This window comes from Nansenia antarctica (assembly GCF_963989245.1).
Source record: "Nansenia antarctica genome assembly, chromosome: 5".
In the NCBI taxonomy this organism is placed as follows: domain Eukaryota; kingdom Metazoa; phylum Chordata; class Actinopteri; order Argentiniformes; family Microstomatidae; genus Nansenia; species Nansenia antarctica.
Genome location: NC_137690.1, coordinates 61125134 through 61147084, shown reverse-complemented (window position 1 = coordinate 61147084; position 21951 = coordinate 61125134). Strand labels below are relative to the sequence as shown.

Below are 21951 nucleotides of genomic sequence, written 5' to 3'. Positions count from 1 at the left end.
TCATATTTCTTTCTCTTGTGAGATCAAATCGAGGATTAAAAAACGAGTTCTGGATTTCTTGGCAGTTTTGTCCAATGACTATTTGACAATATTACACAAACAGAACAAGTTAAAAAAAGGAAAAAAAAGAACAAAGCCATGGTATTTTGAGATAGATTATCTAACCTTTTCAGTTCTGATTGTATATGTCTTATTTCGATAAAGACTACTCTGTGTCTGCTTTAGTGTATTACTCCAAATAGTTTCAGTGAATTTAGGGGATAGATTGGGAGGATTAATCCCCCAAATTAAAGTCTGTGGGATTTGGGAGTAACCTCTCACTTTAATATGAATCCATTCATGTGGTGAGAAGAGACCATCAGTTCTATTGAATAGTGTAAACATGTAGCAGTGACAGCTAGCAGTGTGTGGAGGGTTGGAGCTACAGCTAGAAAAGAGCTCCTTTTCCCTATAAAAAAAAAACTCATCAACAACACTTTTCTCTTTCTTTTTTCTCTGTTACCTGTCTCTGGACCTCCGCCAGGTTGTAAGGAAGGGCCCCCTCCTCCAGGGGAGAAATCATCTCAATGTCCACCAAGCCAACCCGTCTAGAGGGGGAAAGAAAGGGGAAACACTTCAACTGCTTTCAAACAGACATCTTACAGTAACAACACCTTCAGCATTTACAGCATTTAAATGCTTTTGACCCGTCAAGTCTGGTCTGATTTTCGGTCATATCTGATCTAGAAATGACCAACAATATCTCTCTCTCTCTCTCTCTCTCTCTCTCTCTCTCGCTCTCTCTTTCTGCATCCAAACAAAACCAAAAAAAACTAATATCAGTGAAATCCAGGGGCCTCTCCTCCTCCTCCTCGTACATGTGCCCCGGCAAACAACATCTCTGTGACGTTCCCAGATTTTCGGGAACGCCGCAATCCCCCCTCCCATTATTGGAGCAATTATCTCCCGCATCTCCAATCAGAGGCTGCGAGACTATTAAAGTATCCCGTTGCTCAGAAATAATAATCAGGTGCTCGTCTGAGTAGAAATTACCGGTAGGCGAGCCGGGCCCTACGGAGTAGAGCAGACACAGGGAACGTGAGCCTTGTACAGTGAGGGACAACCACTTGTGTGCTGTGGATTCCCCCCTTCCTTTAGATAAATGCTGAGTTGGAAGGCTTAGTGGAGTGAAAGGGGATTATTATCCTGGCATCACTGAAGTCATGGCTGGCTCTTTTGATCACAGCACACATATCTACAAGGAGAGCGAGTGTTGTCCCAGAGGTATGACGAGCTACTGATCCTCTCACTACCGCCAAGATAAATGGCCGGGCGATTGAAATCCAATCAAATGCTAACATGGATCTAAAATGGTACGAGCTAGTCTCTTACGTGCAACGACGGGAACGGAGCATATCACTGACTGTGGGAAAATGGGCTGTATGGCTTTCCCTGATATGGAGCTGTGTTCGATATCAATTGAAAATGATGCAGAGAGAGATAATAACTTTTGATTTATATTGCACTATTGTGAAGCTTGAAATTAAAAACGATGAAACTGAAAAGGCCTTGTTTGTCAAACATTTTGTTTCTGCGTGTGTGTGTGTGTGTGTGTCAGCTTTTTTAGTGCTGTGACTCTCTTTCTTCTGGGGCCCAGCCCAGAGGGGCCAAGATGACTCAGCTTGCCGTCTGTCTCAGTGTGTGTGTGTGTGTGTGTGTGTGTGTGTGTGTGTGTGTGTGTGTGTGTGTGTGTGTGTGTGTGTGCGTGTGTGTGTGTGTGTGCGTGTGTGTGTGTGTGTGTGTGTGTGTGTGTGTGTGTGCGTGTGTGTGTGTGTGTGTGTGTGCGTGTGTGTGTGTGTGTGTGCGTGTGTGTGCGTGTGTGTCCTACCCCCTGGGCTCATACAGGTCAGCCAGCTGGAACAGGATGTCCACCTCCATAGGAGTCACCTGACCAAACCTCTGGGCTGCGATGATGAACTCCTCTGTCACAGAAGAGAGTGAGGGAAAAGTCATCAAAAACATCTTATACTGTGGTTTAGTTCCATACCAATGTGGATATTCCTATAAACTGTGTAAAAATCAAAGCAACACTGTACCATTGTTTTAGGCTTAGCAAAATACTCTCATATATTGTCTCATATAATAATAGGTTTGTGTTCTTTCATTTCCACCTGTATGTATCTTCTCCGGCCAACAAAATTGAATTTCATTTAACTAAAAGTCTGAATTGAAAGTATGTTGGACTCACTCCATCCATGACTAATGCTGGATGATAGTCAGTGTGTGTACAGTGGATTAAGTGTTTGGTTGATAATGAACAGGTTGATCCCAGACTGGTTAACATTTCCATAGTGCTGGTATTGAGTGACCACTTATTCAAAGAGTAGCAAGTGTTCTTACAATGTCGTCCCACACTGAGCCATTCACTACAGCCGAGCTCAGCTTACCCCCAGGCCACTGGCATGCTGTCAGGGGAATCACAGAATAATACAGATAACCTGTCTGTCTCTCCACACGACCTGTAACCTGTCTGTCTCGACACACAACCTGTATCTACACACGACGATGACCGGTCTGTCTCTACACACAACCTGTATCTACACACAGCGATGACCTGTCTGACTCTACACACAATGATGGATTACCTGTCTGACTCTACACACAACCTGTATCTACACACAGCGATGACCTGTCTGTCTCTACACACAATGATGGATTACCTGTCTGACTCTACACACAACCTGTATCTACACACAGCGATGACCTGTCTGTCTCTACACACAATGATGGATTACCTGTCTGACTCTACACACAACCTGTATCCACACACAGTGATGACCTGTCTGTCTCTACACACAACCTGTATCCACACACAGTGATGACCTGTCTGTCTCTACACACAACCTGTATCCACACACAAGGATGACCTGTCTGTCTCGACACACAACCTGTATCTACACACAGCGATGACCTGTCTGTCTCTACATGCCTGGCTCCGTATTCACAGTTCACTAACCTGCATCTATACAGGGTGTAACACCTATAAACACCTGTCACTCTCTACACAGTATGTTTGTCGTTTATCTAGACTGTATGACGACTATGCACCAAATTGCATTACGGCCATCTGAGTTAATGTTGCAATAACCCCTAACATCCACATAGAAGGGCGGTGACCACAGCTCTGACGTCACACACCCAACAGTGGCCACACTGCACATACGGAACCAATCAGGCAGCCGGGGTGGAGGGGGGGGGGGTCAGCGGGAGAGAGAGGGAGAGACGTGGAGCTCTGCACGCACAGGTCCCAGAGGGGTCTAATGACTGGGGTCTGGGGGGGCTTGGGGGGGGGGGGTCGAGATCTGCTGGCCAGGGGCCACCGCAGCCTGCCCAGCCCAGCCTAGCACAGCCCAGCCACGGTGGGAACAGGCCAGGCTGCCTGGCTGGCCCACACCCCCGATAAGGCCCAGATAGCATCACACATACCCAGAACTACCCCAGCAGCACCCAGGGGCCATGTGGCGCACTCAGACCCAGCCCCTCAGACTGAACCAGGAAAAGAGAGAGAGGAAAGGAGAGGGAGGGAGAGAGAGAGTGTGTGTGTGTGTGGGTGAGGAGGGGGGGCTAGTCTACAGATGTCAGCATGCGGTAGACGAGACAGGGGTGGGCATGAATACAGTTCAAACATTTGCCAACGTGACAGGACAGGGGGAGAGTCACTGTAGTGAGGGGAGCAGTGTTGACCCAAACGGATAACTTTTTTTTAGTTACTGTGTGAATCCACCTGTCACATTATATGTTAGAATTATGTATCACATAAAGTCATCACGTGTTGTTTTGCTCTCTTATAGGGAAGGGCAAACTGATCCTAGATGTTAAAGCCTGAGGGGCTGGGAGGATGTGTCGCAGACAGGCCCAATGAGAGCAACACCCAGCGCGCAGACAGCACCACCGCCATCACTGAGGATTGTGGGTGAACAGCCCATGTGTCTGTTGGGACTCTTCCAGCAGGCTCAATGAGGCGCAACGGAGGCGGGGGGGGGGGCGAAAAGGGGAAAAAATAAAACAATCACAAAGTAAACACGCACGCACGCACGCACGCACACACACACACACACGCACACACAGTACTGTAGTAGAAACCTTTAGTGACTTCCACGTCTCTCTTGTTTCCCGCCAGCGTGGTGTAGATCTTCCTAATGAGCTCCATGTTGTTGAGGAGAGAGTTGAAGCCGTTAAAGTAGGAGAAACTGACCTGGCCCCGGGCCACCTGGGAGGGAGGGAGAGAGAGAGAGAGGGAGAGAGAGGAGAAAGAGAGAGAGGGAGACAGAGGAGAGGAGAGGGAGAGAGGGAGACAGAAGAGAGGGAGAGAGGGAGACAGAGGAGAGGGAGAGAGGGAGACAGAGGAGAGGGAGAGAGGGAGACAGAGGAGAGGGAGAGAGGGAGACAGAGGAGAGGGAGACAGGAGAGAGAGAGGGAGAGAGGGAGACAGGAGAGAGAGAGGGAGACAGAAGAGAGGGAGAGAGGGAGACAGAGGAGAGGGAGACAGAAGAGAGGGAGAGAGGGAGACAGGAAAGAGAGAGGGAGACAGAGGAGAGGAGAGGGAGAGAGGGAGACAGGAGAGAGAGAGAGAGGGAGACAGGGAGACAGAGGAGGAAGAGAGAGGAGGAGACAGAGGAGAGGGAGAGAGGGAGACAGAAGAGAGGGAGACAGAAGAGAGGGAGAGAGGGAGACAGGAAAGAGAGAGGGAGACAGAGGAGAGGAGAGGGAGAGAGGGAGACAGGAGAGAGAGAGAGGGAGACAGGGAGACAGAGGAGGAAGAGAGAGGAGGAGACAGAGGAGAGGGAGAGAGGGAGACAGGAGAGAGAGAGGGAGACAGAAGAGAGGGAGAGAGGGAGAGAGGGAGACAGAAGAGAGGGAGAGAGGGAGACAGGAGAGAGAGAGAGAGACAGAAGAGAGGGAGAGAGGGAGACAGAAGAGAGGGAGAGAGGGAGACAGAGGAGAGGGAGAGAGGGAGACAGAGGAGAAAGAGAGAGAGGGAGACAGAGGAGAGGAGAGGGAGAGAGGGAGACAGAAGAGAGGGAGAGAGGGAGACAGAGGAGAGGGAGAGGGAGACAGGAGAGAGAGAGGGAGACGGAAGAGAGACAGGGATAAAGGAGAGAGAGAGGGAGACAGAGGAGGAAGAGAGAGGAGGAGACAGAGGAGAGGGAGAGAGGAAGACAGGAGAGAGACAGGGATAAAGGAGAGAGAGAGGGAGACAGAGGAGGAAGAGAGAGGAGGAGACAGGAGAGAGTGAGGGAGACAGAGGAGGAAGAGAGAGGGAGACAGAAGAGAGGGAGAGAGAGGAGGAGACAGAGGAGAGGGAGAGAGGAGGAGACAGAGGAGAGGGAGAGAGGAGGAGACAGAGGAGAGGGAGAGAGGGAGACAGAAGAGAGGGAGAGAGGGAGACAGGAGAGAGAAAGAGGGAGACAGGAGAGAGTGAGGGAGACAGAGGAGGAAGAGAGAGGGAGACAGAAGAGAGGGAGAGAGGGAGACAGGAGAGAGAAAGAGGGAGACAGGAGAGAAAGAGAAACCGGAGTAAAGTGAACAACATGCTCCACACAACACAACCATCAATAAATGTGACACAAACAAACAGAATCAAACATGTTGAATCGGACAAAACAGGGAAACACAAATGATACCCACATGACAACCCATCTTTCAGTTAGTTCTGATATCCCAGTACAAATACTCAAGGGGGATCAAGGGGGAGAAAAGGAACAACTAGTTCATCATCACCACCAGAATGCTTCACCCTTCGCACCCCACAGGGAAACCTGGGTAAATCCCTCCGTGTACATGAACAGGATTACACTGGTGTTCATCAGAGGACCACCGCTCGAGGGGCATGGTTAATAAAGTGCTTTTATGAGGAGAGAGGGATGTCATAAAGGAGAGAAAATAGAATGAGGTAAAGCTTAAAATAGAGACTGAGTCCTTCTGTAGTTACCCGCTGTACACATTCCTACTGCCCACAACCCTCTTTCAAGTTCACAAGAAATCCTGTCTGGCCAACTCCTCTTAAAAAAAAAAACTCTCAAACATGTTCGGTTTGAAGATGCGTTTGTGTCTGTCTGTTTTGATACATTCGACCATTTTCAAGGATGCAATGACTCGTTTCAGTAACTTGGGTAGAATATTGCAGATACTCTCTGCTACTCCTCCTGAGGGTGGGGGTGGGGGAGAGAACGGGGAGAAAAACCATCCCTCTCACTAGATGGTGCTGTTTGCTTTACAGACACAGCGAGGAGAGACCACAGCTCGCTCCATGTTATCTGCAATAGGAGGAGACTGCTCGGGTGAAACTGCTCTCCTTACAGAAAGACACATTTATCTCTGTCCAAATCTAGGAGCCTCATGCTAGTGAGTGAAACATCATACTCCATGAAATTCAACTAGGGACATTATTCATGGAAAACAAAGAGGGAAGAGACAATATTTGGCTAAACAGAGTGTTCTATTTATCATTTATCATTTTTGGTGTGGGTGAATTAGAGGCGGCGAGGGTGTGTGTAGGCTTGATTCCTCCAGCCCATTGTGTTTAATGCATCTCTAATGGCTGTGAGAGTATGTTTACAAACATATCCCAGAGATCCTTCCTTTATGAAGTAAACACTGGAGAAAATGACAGTGAGTCCAGAAGGGTTTCATGAAATGGATGAGACACTAACACACACACACACACACACACACACACACACACACACACACACACACACACACACACACACACACACTCACACTGAGTACTGTTGTAAACCTCCACACAACCACATACGCATACACAGCTCGCAGACACATATAAACAGCCCATACATTACCACAGTGGAACATATTTGTACACACAGAGACAAAGTGGACAACAAAAATGGCTATGCATGTCTACCAGCGTCACGTTCAGTTGGCTGGTTTCGCTCTGAGACTGTCAGGGAGGTTTGACTTAATGACACGTTAGGAGAACTGGAGGGGGAGAACCAGAGAGCCAGAAGAGCCAGACTCACCGCCACCAGACACTCCTCCACAAAGGGTGTGAGCATGTGGGGTCGGATGGTGACCATGATGTCCCTGAAGTCCAGTGCCGTGATGGAGCCGCTGTGGGCCTTGTCCCTCTGAATGAACGCCTGTCGTGCATGCTCCTGCTGCATCTCCTAGTCAGGGGAGGAGAACACACAGAGATTAACACACACACACACACACACACACACACACACACACACACACACACACACACACACATAGACACACAGAGATAGATACTTCACCTGGATCCACAATAACACAGGACAAAGGATACATTCGTAGGTCCTACAGAGGACTTTGTATTCATCATGACACATGATGAAGAGGTTAACTCATCTAAAACTCAAAGCACCAAAACATAAACTGTATGTATAGGTGAGCTGAGCTCAGCATGGGGCCGGCCTCTATTCAAAAATGCAATGTAGGACCATAGACATTTTGTACAGAATTGTGTCAGCTTCTAACATGATAATAAGAGTGTATCCACACACACACACACACACACACACACACACACACACACACACGAGTAGCTGGATTCCTGTTGATGAGCCCCCTGGCGCCATTTTCCCTCTCAGTTACAGCAAGCCAGCGTTTGGCAGAGCTGCAGTCATTTTCTCTCCTCTCCTCCTTGCTCCTTATGCTGCTTCTCACCATCCCAAATCCCCCATTAAACGCACTCCAGGGGATAAACACACACACCACACACACACACACACACACACACACACACACACACACAGAGGGCCACAGAGACAACAGACAAGCTCATGGGAGGACTCCTACAGGCTTTGAAATTAAAAGCGATTATCAGTACCTGCGACCACAAGTCTTCTGAGAGGGTCTGTCAAGAAACCACAAACACAGTGCTTCCTCCCAGCTCATAATAAATATCGAACACTAGTTTCTATGAGCAAAATAGAAAGATAAATACTTGGTACATTATAGGTGTACCTTGGTATATCATATGGTTTGTCGACCAAAAACCTTACCGTAAAACTATTTATCATATGATTGCAAAACTATTAACAACAGTACTGCCCTTCAAAACCTGGGAGAATGTAGACCCATTCCTAAGTGGAGAGTTTGAGTGACTGACATTCAGTACCTGATAGCAAAACAGTTCTTGGCTACATTCATAGCTCCATAGCTCCATTTTAGGAGATTGACACCCACATAAAGCTGAATAGAAACCAGAGAATAAGAACTGACATTCCCCCAAAGAGGGTTATCTGCAAACCTGTGTCAGGAGGAACAGGATGTCAGGACCACTGCAGGGGACTACGTCAGCTATCCACACACAGCTCACGTTGGATAATCATTATTTGGGAGGTTAACTGTACAGATCTAAAATGAAAGACATCCGAAGGAATGTTGCAAATAAACACATAACGTAAATGGGAAAGGGACATTTGAAGTGTCATAAGTTGGTGCCGTGACTCCTAATTCAGTTGGCTTTGAACCTACTGATGAACAGTTCAGCCCCCCACCTCCCGCACCAAAAAATGTAAATATAATGATAAGAGACTATCAAAACAAGAGGGAAGGGAGAGAGAAAAATATGTGTGTGAAGGGGAAAAAAAATACCCCTGCATTCAAGCTGGACAACACAGTACAGAGTTTGGAGAGCCACAACCACATGGAACAACAAAACAATTGCGGGCCCAGCATCGAGCAGTTTATAGTTTTAGCCTCTTAAAACCTTAACTTATTGCAACTGCGAGTGTTTTAGAGACATGTTTTTTTATTTTGGGGGGTAGAGCCTAGCAGTCAGTCGGGCCAATACCCAGACCGCCGAGGCATTTATTGTTACTTTAATTGTCCTTGGATTTGAATAAAAACACATTTGACGAGCTACCTCTGTTTGGTTTCAATACAAGTACTGGCGCTCTTCCCCAAAACTTAAACAATGGAATACCTGCAGCGGAAAGACAGATTCCCTCTCCTCCTGTTCTCTGCTTCTCATCGACACATACCAGGTTAAAGCCGTTACAGGACGTTAGGGGGAAACTAAACCATAACAGCCCGTTTTAGTACCCACTCTGTGTTCAGTGTGCCAGCATGCCAGGGTCTAGGACAGGGACTACCAGGGGCCACCTCTACGTATGGCAATATCATCAACAGACCGCATGCAACAACATAAAGCCAGCCCTGGCGAGCGTTCACGCACAAGACAAAAAATGCATGTAATTTCTGAGAATCTCTGGCTTCCATCGAGACAGTAATTGGCAAGAGAGCCCTTGTGAGAAATCTGCAGCGCAAACGTTTTCCCGGATAATCCCATCTTGTGTGCATCTGGTACATCATTACTATGTATGAAAAACACATACTGTACATGTACCGGGATGTGAATCCCCATAGAAACGTACTACAACATAGACATATACATATTGGTAACACTTTAGGTAAAGGGAACACTTATTAGGCACTCATTTGTAGCATATAAGTATTTCATAAGTATCCAATTGGGCCATTATTGCGTATTTCTAAGGGGGTTCTCATCCACTCATATGTGACGGGGTCTGGTTAAAAAGTCCTCAAGTAGGGCAATGCCATTTTCTTTTTTTTTCCAGATTATGAAAGTGCAGATTGTAAGCTTTCAAATAATGTGTCATACATTGAAATCAAATCTGAAAATGGTTGAAGAAGATAAGCTTATTTGAATGTTGGTCCACCTCAAACCAAATAGTGTAGAAACTCGGTCTGAATCAAAACACACACAAAACAGCTGCTAGTAGCTAGCTCTAAAAAGGAACATCACTACAAACATCTAACTGCATGTTTAGCACATCACAACATGCTGATAGAACATCAACGGGCTAAAAACACAACTACCGTACACATAATTAGATGATCACACAGTCCTTGCTTTTGAACATGTCCTAAAACGTATGTTTGTTTACATGTATCACTTACCCAGTAGCCTATGGCAGACGAGACAGAGAATCCAATTCACAATTATTATTATTATTATTATTATTTTATTTTTTTCTGAGTGGGGCAATCCCACTCATATAGATGAGATTTAGACAGGAAGGATGGATGAGAAAGAGAGGAGGTATGACATGCAGGATATGTCCACAGCCGGAAACGAACCGGGAACTCTGCGGTTACGTGGTCGACGCTTAACCCCCTAAGCGCCCCCAATTCACAAATTATTATTATACTTATTAAAGTATTTAGTAATCCTAAAACTGTTGTTTGTTATCGAGTGGGCTCTTTAACACTTAAACTTTTGTAATATGCAAAAAAACAGAAAACCTTTTTTAATATATATACATATATATATAAGCTCTTTGCTTGAGAATTGCCGACTTGCGGCACTTTTCACCAGACCGTGTCACATAATATGGTATGTACTGTATCTGTTTGTATCATTCATCTAGTAACGATGTATGACAAACTGTACGATGTTATGAATCAATATATTTACTATGGCTGAATAATACAAGCCGTTATACAATGCACCTAAGAGAAAACCCCAGACACTATGATACTGCATCAAAATATACATACTCTGATGATGATATTCTTGACACATTTACAACACAGTAACAGTAAGATTTTTCCTTAAATAGTCAAACAAAAAAAACGATGAATGGGAGAAAAACACTATATTATAGCATTTTCTAATAGTAGTTTCTTAAGATAGATGAACAATTTCAAATACAACAGTTGTCTCTCAAAAACCTCCTGGTCTTCACCCAGTTCATTTCATAATAACCATTTTCCAGGAGAAAACGTCACTGACTGGTGACTTCAGGAAAAATTACTTTTCTGAGTCAGTTATTAAGGCATGAATCAATAGCTATGAAATTATTAAATGAAGTAAGTGAGTGAAATAGGAAATGTGTATTTCATACTTGAACTATGAGCATGACTGCTGCACTTCTGGTATGAAGTACTGGAAACCGCTGGAGTCAAACTGGGCAAGCTCTGAATGCAAAATACATTCTCTACTAGCTACCACACACACACACACACACACACACACACACACACACACACACACACACACACACACACACTATCAGTGTGTTACTCACAGTGTGTAAGCCATCTGGTCCAAGTTAAGTGTAATATAAAAAGCTCATTCAGATATAGTGAGTGTAGATGCAAACTTGGCACGGCCGACCCCCCACTCTCCCTCTCCCTGATTTCAAGGAGTCTAGACATCATATTGGAAAATGGCTCGCACGCCACAAAAACAAAAGGAATGCTGCAGCGTCTATGACACTGTCCTTTATGGAGGAGAAAATGTCTACCTGTTAGGGAGAAATAGGTGGAGTAGGGCCCATATTGGGGGTACGTCGCCTAATGGAAAGCAAATGGCAGCGTTGAAAATATAACCTCAGTGTTTCATTAATGACTAATCAGGTCAATATGCCTGGCTGTGTTGGGAAAACGGTGAGAGTACCAAGGAGTCTAGAACTGTGTGTCAGGCCTAGGCTGGATGGACATCAAACACACCACGTATGGAATACAGGCATCAACCAGTCTGAATGCAGTGTGCATAAGATCATGGTAGTGATAAAAACACAATGAATGAGGATGTTTTGCAGACTTTCAATAACAAATGTGTGAAATGTAATTCCCTGGATAGAGTAAATACATGATGCAGGATCTGGAAGGACAGTGACATGGACGTTCCAAGCGAAAAAGAGACAGATATCAAAGATATCAAATTGATAGGGATAACAAAAAAGGAGAGAGTGGGGAGAGAAAGAAAGAGGGACACTTTCAAATAGAGAACAGACAGGAAGATAGAGTGTGAAAGAGTCAGCGTGAGAGAGAAAGCATGTGACAGAGAGAGTGAGAGAGAGAGAGAGAGAGAGCGAGAGAAAGAGGAGGAGAAAAATAGAGAGGGAGATTGAGGCAAACAGAGACAGACACAGTCTCTGTGAGGGAGTGGAAGGCGATATTGAGAAAACCCACCAGCAGGAACTGAGTGAACTCTCCGTAGCTGAGGTGCTTCTTCCTCTCCGTGCCAAAATGGAGCCGCATGAACTCAGAGTCCCAGTTAAAGGGGATGTGCTGATGGATAGTGGTCTGGCTGAAAACCTGCTTCATGTCCTCTGAGGAGAGACAGACGAGACAAGCACCTTTTAATCTGACCATTTACAAACAGACAGCAGATTAGCCGTAGCATAGCGTTGTTAGGATCTGATTATCACATATATGTCTGACAATGTTGTGTATGTCATACCAAACAAAATGTGTTATTACAATTACAAATTACAATAATTAGTATAAGAAGTAGTCTAATTAGTTCCCTTCAGCAAGGAAGACACTTTATTTTGATAATGGTGGGAAGAATGTTCTTGAAAACACAGGTTAATGACTGATAACCATGGAGTGATGTCTGATGGTCCTGTACTAGGTGAGGATTTATAGGCCTAAATCTGACTCTGACACAGAGGCAGAGATGGGAGAGATTGAACACAACCCTAGTCACATTGATTACCTAACTAAAGAAACAAAAACAAACTGATCGAGAAACCTGTTTCTTATTACACATGAAATAAACCATGTTTCGAACAGCAACTAGGCAGCAACAAGGAGGGAATAAATGAAAGAAGAAATGGGAAATGAACATTTTAGCCAGGCCATACCTTTTCTGGAACAAGACAGCTCGAGCAGGTTTTACACTTTAATGAGGCAATAAATATACAGCCTTTACTCCGCAGAGTAGCAGTGCAGCGCCATTCCAGACCTGCGTTTATATTATCAGCTTTTATAGAGCTGTCAACACTACAGCCTTTTTTTCTTTTTTTCTATCTCTTTGGCTCAAGTACAATCATATTTAACATGCGTTGCATGTCACAGTTTTATTAACTCTATTCCACCAAATTATGAATTTATTTTTTACACTGCAGAATTACAAAACATTCATCTGTATGTGTTAAACGTTGAGTGTTTTTCCGCGTTTGCTTAACAGGAATTACACAGGTTATTACTAAACAACAAAAAAGCATACCAAAAAAATCTATAAAAAGAAATTAGAAATTAAAACAACCCATTTATAATGTGGAAAAACAAACTTGTTTTAATGCTGCTAAACCATGGCAATTAATGCTTTTTAATAGGTTATAAGGAGTGAGTTGTTATTTTCGTTGACATGGAGAAGCCCTTTAATCTAATGAAAAGCCCAAAAATTTAAAAAAAATCTGTAAAGGATCACAATAAAGCGACTCTGACAAGACCATAATCGCAGTCACAAGTTATTTGCTTTTCATGAAATGGTAGCTGAATGCGAGTTATACAGACACTGCAGTGTATGGCATGTGTAATGTTTTTCATGCAATTTTCCACTTCTCAGTGTGTCTCATAGCGCTTTGGCGTTGGCTATATTCATTAACCTTTCAGAAAGGCAGAAAAACAACAGACCTTTTAATTATGGCAGAGACACGTCACCGATAAATATTCTAATTGAGCCTTTTAAATACGAACATTTACATATGTGCATATATAATCAACCACAATGATCTTACTCCCTGCTGACTGCAACAATTATAATGAAATTAGCTTTCTCTCTATTTGCACCCAAGATGTGTGCGCTGCATTTCAAATCAGGCTAATGTGCTGCCATGGCACACCTACAGTAGGCAGAAATTAGGGTTGTTTAAATCAATTAGGGAAATGTAAAATAAGCAACAGGTACAAATGCCTCCTTTTCTCACCTCTGTGTCTGAGACATCAGAGTAATGGTGCCAATCACAAACATCCATCTCCACCCCTCCGTCTCTCCAACAGATATGCCTTCCCTACCGATGCCTCCAAAGGTCTGTCTTTCTGTCTCCCTGTTATCTTTATAGGGTTGTTTACATTGTCACTGTCACAGGACTCAGGTTAGTTTCATAGATATTGATGTAGATATGCAAATATGTCAGACTTCAACAAAGTACACTGGCCTTACTCATTATGTACTCACCACCTCTGGTTTAAATAAATCAGACTTTAAAAAGTTGGCAATGAAATGATTCATTGAACTTTAAGTGAATGAAAATGGTCTAATACTGTATCATTAAAACATTTAACAGTGGATTTGTCCCTCAGTACAATATCACAGCCAGGTTTTTAGAAAACCCCTGGAATTGTTCTTTAACAGTCTCCTGCCTATTCCAAGTCTCTCGTATGCCATAAAATACACCGTACTGGCAGGCTGGGTGTAAACCTGTCAATCAAAGGGAGAGGGAGGCTACAGTACCTACCAAAGGTGGCCTCTCCCCTGCCCGTTTTGTCAAACAGTAGGAAAGCGACCATGAAGAGGGCATCAGGGGCACACAGAACCGACTCAAACGCCACAAACTCCTGGAATGAGATCAACCTGATATTAGAGCGGAGAGAGAGAGAGAGAGAGAGGGGGGGGGGGGAGAGGGATAAAGAGAGAAAGAGTGAGAGAGACAGACACAAAAAGTTAAGTGAGGGGTCCTCTCCAAAAACCCACATTGATATACTGTATGTCCCATCATAAGTGCCATACAAGAGGGAGTATCAGTATCATCACCATCCACCGGGGAAAAAACTCTGAATTGTGTCATACTTGACACATTCTACAGCACTCATGGTGCAATCATTTGGAAGAGAAATATATTATATTGATGTCAAGTTTCAATTTACAGCGCTGGGCTTAACCAAAACATTTTTATAATCAGAAGACAGTTGAGTGTCTCCTGGTAGCCGTTGTCCACACCGGAAACTGGCCAGTGCAGGCAGAGGGTTCTGTTACTGATAGGTTTCATATTTTTGTAATACACATTTGTGAAAGTAATAGGACAACGATGTGCAAGTATGTGGGAAGATATTTTTAAATTGTTTCACAAATGTTTTTTATTCATGCATATCAGCCATTATTCACGAGGGCAGGGGATCTGGTCAGACCATGCATGTGTGTAGATTTGCAGCTAACGTGCTCTGCTCTGTGTGGCAAAAATATTGTAAGCTCAAGTCAATTGAGAACAATGAGCAGATATTTGTAAAAAAAACAACAACTAATGTTCACAGTCCTATTGTTTTCCAGCATTGATAATCACAACAATGATTGTGTTTCTCCACAGTAGCCTATCAATCTATGACAATCTTAATGTAGTACTTGAATCTCGCTACTTCCTGGTTGCCTGCATGTCATAGACTCAGAGTTTAATTGTAAGAGAAAATTCAATCTCATCATAATAAGACTGATACACTTTTTCATGTCAGTGTAGGGTGCCAGTTAAAGTTGGCTGCTTACTTTTAGGAGCAACCTTTCACATGTAAAAATGATTTTTAAAGTTTTACATTTCCCCCTGCCATTATAAACACTGTACAATCACTAAGGGAGTTCTGAGCCAGCTTCTGAAATCCTTTCCTCTTAACTACATATTATGCAGAAGGTATTATGAAGGTCTCTCTCTCTCTCCCTCCCTCTCTCTCTCTCTCTCCCTCTCGCTCCCTCTCCCTCTCCCTCTCTCTCATAAATATGTATTACACACAACACCCACAATATTACATATGCCCACAATCACACACAAAAAAACCATCATCCGAGCCATTTGAACCTCCATAGGAGACCCTGGGGACCACGCAATCCAGTCTTAATTCAAGCTTGGTTCAAAGTTGCCTCAAGTCCATTATAAATTTCACAAATGGATACAATAATTACACTGGGGTCAGTACTAATGAGCAGCCCCCTGTGCATCCATCCCTAATCTATTTCAATTTTCAGGGGACCAATGATTACATTTTCCTGGTCACTCTAATTAATTTTGTTACTGATGAAATTCAAAAGGGATTCATTGGGAAACGGTGAGCCTGTGGGTCTGCCTGCCTGCCTGCAGAATGTGAAATCAGTCGTGTTGCAAAGTCGAGAGTAATTGTTTTATTAACTAAGCTGGCAGTTTTCAGAACTGGCATTCTGTTCGCTAGTGGGCAGAGGGGCAAAGCACTCACGGCAGAGCAGCTCTCACGGCTGAAACCCTATTGAATATTAGATCATTTCTGAGACCGAAATATAAATAGTACCAAAAATTACAGTTGAATTATTATTGGATGTTAACACATGAGTAAGACACTGTACCCACTACAGAGAGGAAAACATGAAGACGGCGCCTAAAATGGTCAAACAACTCACTGACAAGACGACTGATGGAGAAAGTACAGTGTTTCACATGAATCATCTTACATGCATACTGTACAGACTTACAGTAGATAATGACCATTTTACTGTAACTGACACTCCTGTTGATCATCAAGATATTCAGATTACTGATGGGAGCTAGAAGAGAGAGGGAGACACATACACACACACACACACACACACACACACACACACACACACACACACACACACTGTCTGGTGATTGTGCCAAGGACAAAGCTCATGATTGATTAGCAGCGCTGTGACTACTAGAAAACAGTTAACAAGAAAGGAGATGCCATCGGTTTGCAATGCAGAGACCGAGACTGAAATAATCAAATCAACCAACAATATCTCCCAACCATCAACTAATATGGCATGTGACCATCCTAGGCATGTTCTTGAGACAGACCGTTCACAAAACACATGCAATTACAAAAAAGTATATCGCCTATTATACGTAGTACTGGTATACCATTTGGTATCTGGAGGGTTTGTTTTCAATTCCTAACTATTTCATCACTACGATCATAAACCATAGGTAACATCTACTGTAGTCTCAAGGTAGAGAATGTCTTTCTTTCTTGACAAGAAAGAGTGTTTGTTTGTGGGTGCCTATGATGTCGACCCTTTAATGTCATCTTTAGCAATCCATCGCTGGTAAACACTACTCCTAAAAGAAAACCAGGCCTACAGTACTGTTTATAACTCAAACATTTGGGCGGGTTAGGCTAGCCCGACAGATTTGATCACTGATAGTACAGAGAGAATAGAACACCTTCAATAAGGCCCTACCATTGAAACTGACAGCCTTTCACCAACAGGTGACTGCTGTCTGGCTGTCTGGCTGCCTGGCTGCTTCGGCTTGACCAAGCGGATACGCAAGACCTGTGGTACTGCTATTTTCCCAGCATGCTCTCTTTCTAAAGTTTTAACCCCCAAGAGAAGAGAGAGAGAGAGAGTGAAAAATAACATCTCTGACACCGCAGCAGGGATGTCTACATGTGCTGAATGTCTGATTTACAGGCATAGAGGATGTTCAGTATCCCTCTGTCTGGGAGGGTGAGTCAGTGGGGAAAGTGATTTCCAGAGATGGTGACGGCTGTCACGGTATCACCTGGTTTAAACAGTCACAGAGGGAGGCCAAAAAATGCATTACACTGTTTACATCACTGTTAACACCCCCTCTGTAAAACAATTACTAGTGACTTATCTCAGAGAAATGGAAGGCTACCTGGGTGGAACAGTGGCAGACAGTCACATTAGCTTTAAAATATACCAGTCAGGCACACGTCTCCTAAATACCCTTTGTTTTCATCTAATTTGAGAACTAGAGTGAGTCGGCTATCAAAATACAGCTTTTTAAGTGTCTTGTTTTCTTACTTTCTTTCTCTCAAAAAGCTCACTCTACAAGTTCTCGTCAGCGCTTGAAAAACAATGCCGTCCTGTTTTTCGACAAACAAAAAAGGGCAATGTTGACAAATGCACCCATTGTCTGTTCCGCTCACAAGGCATAATCATCCTTCTCATTGTCTAGTCAAATCCTACATCTTTGTAGGGTTCACAGGTAAATAGGAAATGACTCACAGAACCAAAAGAGTACATCATGAGCAGCGAATAATGTCAACTATAAACAAATAGATGCAGTCAAACAAAGGTCTCTGATTTCTGGAGGTGGTGATCAAACCAGACATTTTTGTCCCCCTCAGTCATTTAAACCCCCCCAGCCCCCAACCCCCAACCCCCCTCTTCCACCAAACCAAATGAGGTTTAGATACAGAACCCAAGCCAGGGTTCCTAATAGATTTAGCCCTTAATAGCAGCAATGCCACGGCCGCCATTTATCCACCTCCAAAGCCACACAATGCAGTGGGAGTGCTTCTGAATGGCACAGGCAATTACAGTGCATGTGTGCCTCTCTCTACCCCACCCCCCTCCCCCCGTTTAAAGCGGCGTGCAACATGACCGCATGCACTCTGCTCTTTGCTGGAGCCCAGGTGGTTGCCGTGGCAACGTGTTTTTCTTTTTGACTTACCCTAACATTTCATTGCCCATCATTATGTATCATTAAAAACATACATATTAATGTAAAATATAGGGGTGGGTAGATAAATTAGGGGGAAACTGAAAGAAGGGAGCAACACCTGAAAAGGGGCTTTGAGGATTTGAAGCTGTGGGATGATCGTTTTTTATATATATATGTATATATATATATAAGGCATATATATATATATAATTGAAATAAATAAGCTCTAGGCTATATGTGTTTTATAGAAAAAAAAAGGGGATTGATTATTCAGGCCAAGAAAGATGGTACACAGGATCAGAACTATATTGATAGACTGTACATGTGCTTAGGCCTACAGCTTTGCTAGCAATCTATGAGTAATAAATGGTAAATGGACTGACTTATATATAGCGCCTTATTCCAAAGCACTTTACAATGGCCTCTCATTCACACATTCACACACCAATGGCGGCAAGCTACCATGCAAGGCGCCGGCCTGCTCATTGGGAGCAATTTGGGGTTCAGTGTCTTGCCCAAGGACAACTCAACATGTAGCCAGCCGGGGTTCGAACCGCCGATCTTGCGATCATTAGACGCCGGCTCAACCTCCTGTGCCACAGCCGCCCCTAATAAAGAACTTCAACATGTGAAATCAATGATGTTTTAAGCAATCAATTGCTACCACACTAATTATCAACAGGGAAACGCTTTCATAGGCAAAAGCTGCAGTAGGCACATCTGGAGAAAACAGGCTTCTCTAGCAATAGGGCTACATTGGAGAGCTGGAGATTTTCAACGTGACTGGTGCTATCTGGGCAAAAAAGACAGGTTTTGTTCAGTCACTTTACGAACCTCATTATTCAAAACAAGGTTAATGAAAAACATCAGACATTTGACCAACAAACGGTAAAAGAAAATGGTGTTGTGTGTGTGTGTGTGTGTGTGTGTGTGTGTGTGTGTGTGTGTGTGTGTGTGACATAGGTGTGTGAGCGAGTGACCCAGGTCCTCGTGCTCAGTAGCTGAGGGAAGGAGAAAAACACTCTCTTTCGAGCTTTCCATGTCTTCTGCCTGCAGACAAAAACTCTTCAAGAATTGTGAATGATAGGGTTTAAGTAAAAAAAAACTTTACATTTTAACTTTACAACAGTTCATCCCTAGTAGGGACGCCTCCTCGCAGAGAGCTGGCGTGATTGGCTGGAACAGTCTGGAGGGCAGACATTTTTGAGAGAGCCATTGCAGAGTGAGGGGCAGTCATAGAAGCTGGATCTTCTCTGAAAACATTTTTTCTCCACAACAATGAGTGATCTTACACCAATAAGAAATCAGGACACCTACATAAGGGCTTGAAAATAACTTGCCAACCCAATAAGCATTAGTACTATCAACATTAATCAAGCTCACTGTTTGCCCACCTGTTCTGGGCAATAGTTACCACCGAGGGCACAGACAAAAAGGATGAGCTCACCCTCCCCAAACGGAACACAGTAACACCAATCTGACCATAGATCACTATATAGGATAGGAGCAACTTTGGTCCACCTCTACCCACCCATCCTTTGTCTGGTCCACCACCCCAGCCAGCAGTCCTGTGGCCTCGTCAGACAGCCTGATGTCTGTGTGTGCATGGAGGAACCGGGCCACAAAGTCCTCAGGAGACATGAAGTGTTCATCGTGCTTCTGGACACTGGCATACTGCAACAACAAACACACACACAGCCATCACTGAGTGTTAAAAGACAATCTAGCTATATATATTTTCAGGGCTTGAAAATAAGCCTTGAATCATCTTGTTAATGAGGAAACGAGTGTAGCTTACTTCTTCTACTTTCTTCTACTTTTCTTACTTTATTCAGCAAATTGCTGACTAATGAAATGGAATAAATAGTAATGCACAAACCAGACAATAGAGAAAGAGGATTCAATGAAGTTGGTTTGCATACAGTGTAAGTTACTACAGAAATGTTGGTGTTTACACAACTCACCTTTAAGAAAATAGCTTTCAGCTCAGTAGGGTCAGCCCTCCTTGGCGAGACTATCTGGAGATGGAAATAATGTCAAAGTATAACCATTAACCTAACTCCCATCAGAATATGGTGGTTATTATTACTATTGGTGACTTACTATGATCTGATATCAATCAGTGTGCTTTTGACAGTAGCTGTACTAGGCTTAATAATGTATGAGTGCTTTATTTCATTAAACTGAACTGTCAATAACAATAGAGGATTAACAATTGTTCACAGGGGGCAAAAACACATACTACATTCAAAACATGAGTCACACTTTACATTAAGTTGCCCCTATGCCCCTGTGAGGCCTAATTTACACTTGTAACAACTTTGTCTTAATATGCTGTAACAGTGTACATTAATAATGTATTTGTAATTACATAATGGAGTTATCTAATTGGATTACCTTATGGCTAGGCCTATGTAACAACATTAACATGTATTCTACTGCACATGTATCATAATTACACACAGGTAGGGCCTATAGGTGCAATTAAATGTAGCCTAAAAGTGTACGCAACTACTACTACTGTACTTTGCAATGCTCAGACACAGAGTGCACCTGAGCAGTTTAGAAATTGCAGCATAATACAGAGTTCTCCCATTAGCGCGCAGACTTAACTACTGTATGTGAGGGAGATGTACTGTACTGTAGCATGATGCTAATCAAGGTTACCAAAGCTTGTAGTCGGCTCCCAGGGAAATATAGGCTAATCAGTAGGCTGCAATACAAGGGATGTGGGAAGAGTGACAGACAGAAAACCTGTTTCAATGACAGGTTGATCTGATATCCGGTTGCTGCATATTGCATCACAGGGGATACAATTACATCTCTTTGCCACTTTGACTTCTGCAAGTAGCCTCGTCCACCAAGCTACTGTAAAGCCCTAATGTCATTGCCATGGTGGCCAAAGTTAACCTCCAACATCCTCTTAGCAGGCTAACTAAAAGCTAGCTATCCATAGCCAGCCGCTTGTATGGATGAGGGGTGATGTCAGTGTGTGTCTCTATGATAACAGCGTCTGTGCGTCCAGAGACGTGATTGCCTGTTTTCCAGACAGACATGTATGGATGTGTCCTGTCCTCGCATTAAAAAATGTGAATCCTTCGGAAAAAGTAAGCTTACCTTTGCAGCCATGCTTAGCAAGCTTACTGTCAACCAAGCCTGATCACTTCCTCGTGTGTGACGACGTTCCCATGGAGATCACGCGCAGCGCAGTGAGAGGAGATGAAAGAGGCTCAAGTGGTCACGTGGTGTGGACCGGTCAATTGGTCAGTGGCGTGCATGTGATGGTTATCATATTCAAATCCATGTACTTGTGCGTGCGTGCGTGCGTGCGTGTGTGTGTGTGTGTGTGTGTGTGTGTGTGTGTGTGTGTGTGTGTGTGTGTGTGTGTGTGTGTGTGTGTGTGTGTGTGTGTGTGTGTGTGTGCGGGCACTCGTGGGTGGTGTAATGATACCACTGTAGTAATACTAATAATAATTATTATTATTAGTATTATTATTATTATTATGATAATAATCTAATTTTATTATGCTTATCAATATTCTTTCCATATCAGTGCATGTGCAATATAACTACAGACAAGTATTGGAAAAACATTCAATCTAGTACATAGGATACATAGGATTTACTCCATCCACATCTTGAATGTAATAATGGACCTCTGGATTTCTCCAGTGAGCAGCTAGCTTACCTGTAGATATTCTTCAAATATTTTCAACATCAGTCATATTCTGCACTGTGTCTCTAGAGATCTAAGGCACAAAAAGCATTT

At 43.6% G+C, this 21951-nt stretch overlaps 1 protein-coding gene across 1 annotated transcript in view; it reads right to left on the bottom strand.

Annotated features, from left to right (window-relative positions):
* slc25a13 (solute carrier family 25 member 13) overlaps positions 1 to 21951 on the bottom strand; it is a gene marked incomplete at both ends in the record, with an annotated part of 49720 nt that overhangs the window by 18308 nt on the left and 9461 nt on the right. Inside the window, 8 exons of the mRNA XM_080531802.1 lie at positions 503 to 587; positions 1868 to 1961; positions 4123 to 4249; positions 7023 to 7169; positions 11977 to 12116; positions 14253 to 14368; positions 19714 to 19856; positions 20147 to 20200. Coding sequence (XP_080387928.1) covers positions 503 to 587; positions 1868 to 1961; positions 4123 to 4249; positions 7023 to 7169; positions 11977 to 12116; positions 14253 to 14368; positions 19714 to 19856; positions 20147 to 20200 — 906 coding nt within the window. The remainder of the gene's footprint in view (positions 1 to 502; positions 588 to 1867; positions 1962 to 4122; positions 4250 to 7022; positions 7170 to 11976; positions 12117 to 14252; positions 14369 to 19713; positions 19857 to 20146; positions 20201 to 21951) is intronic.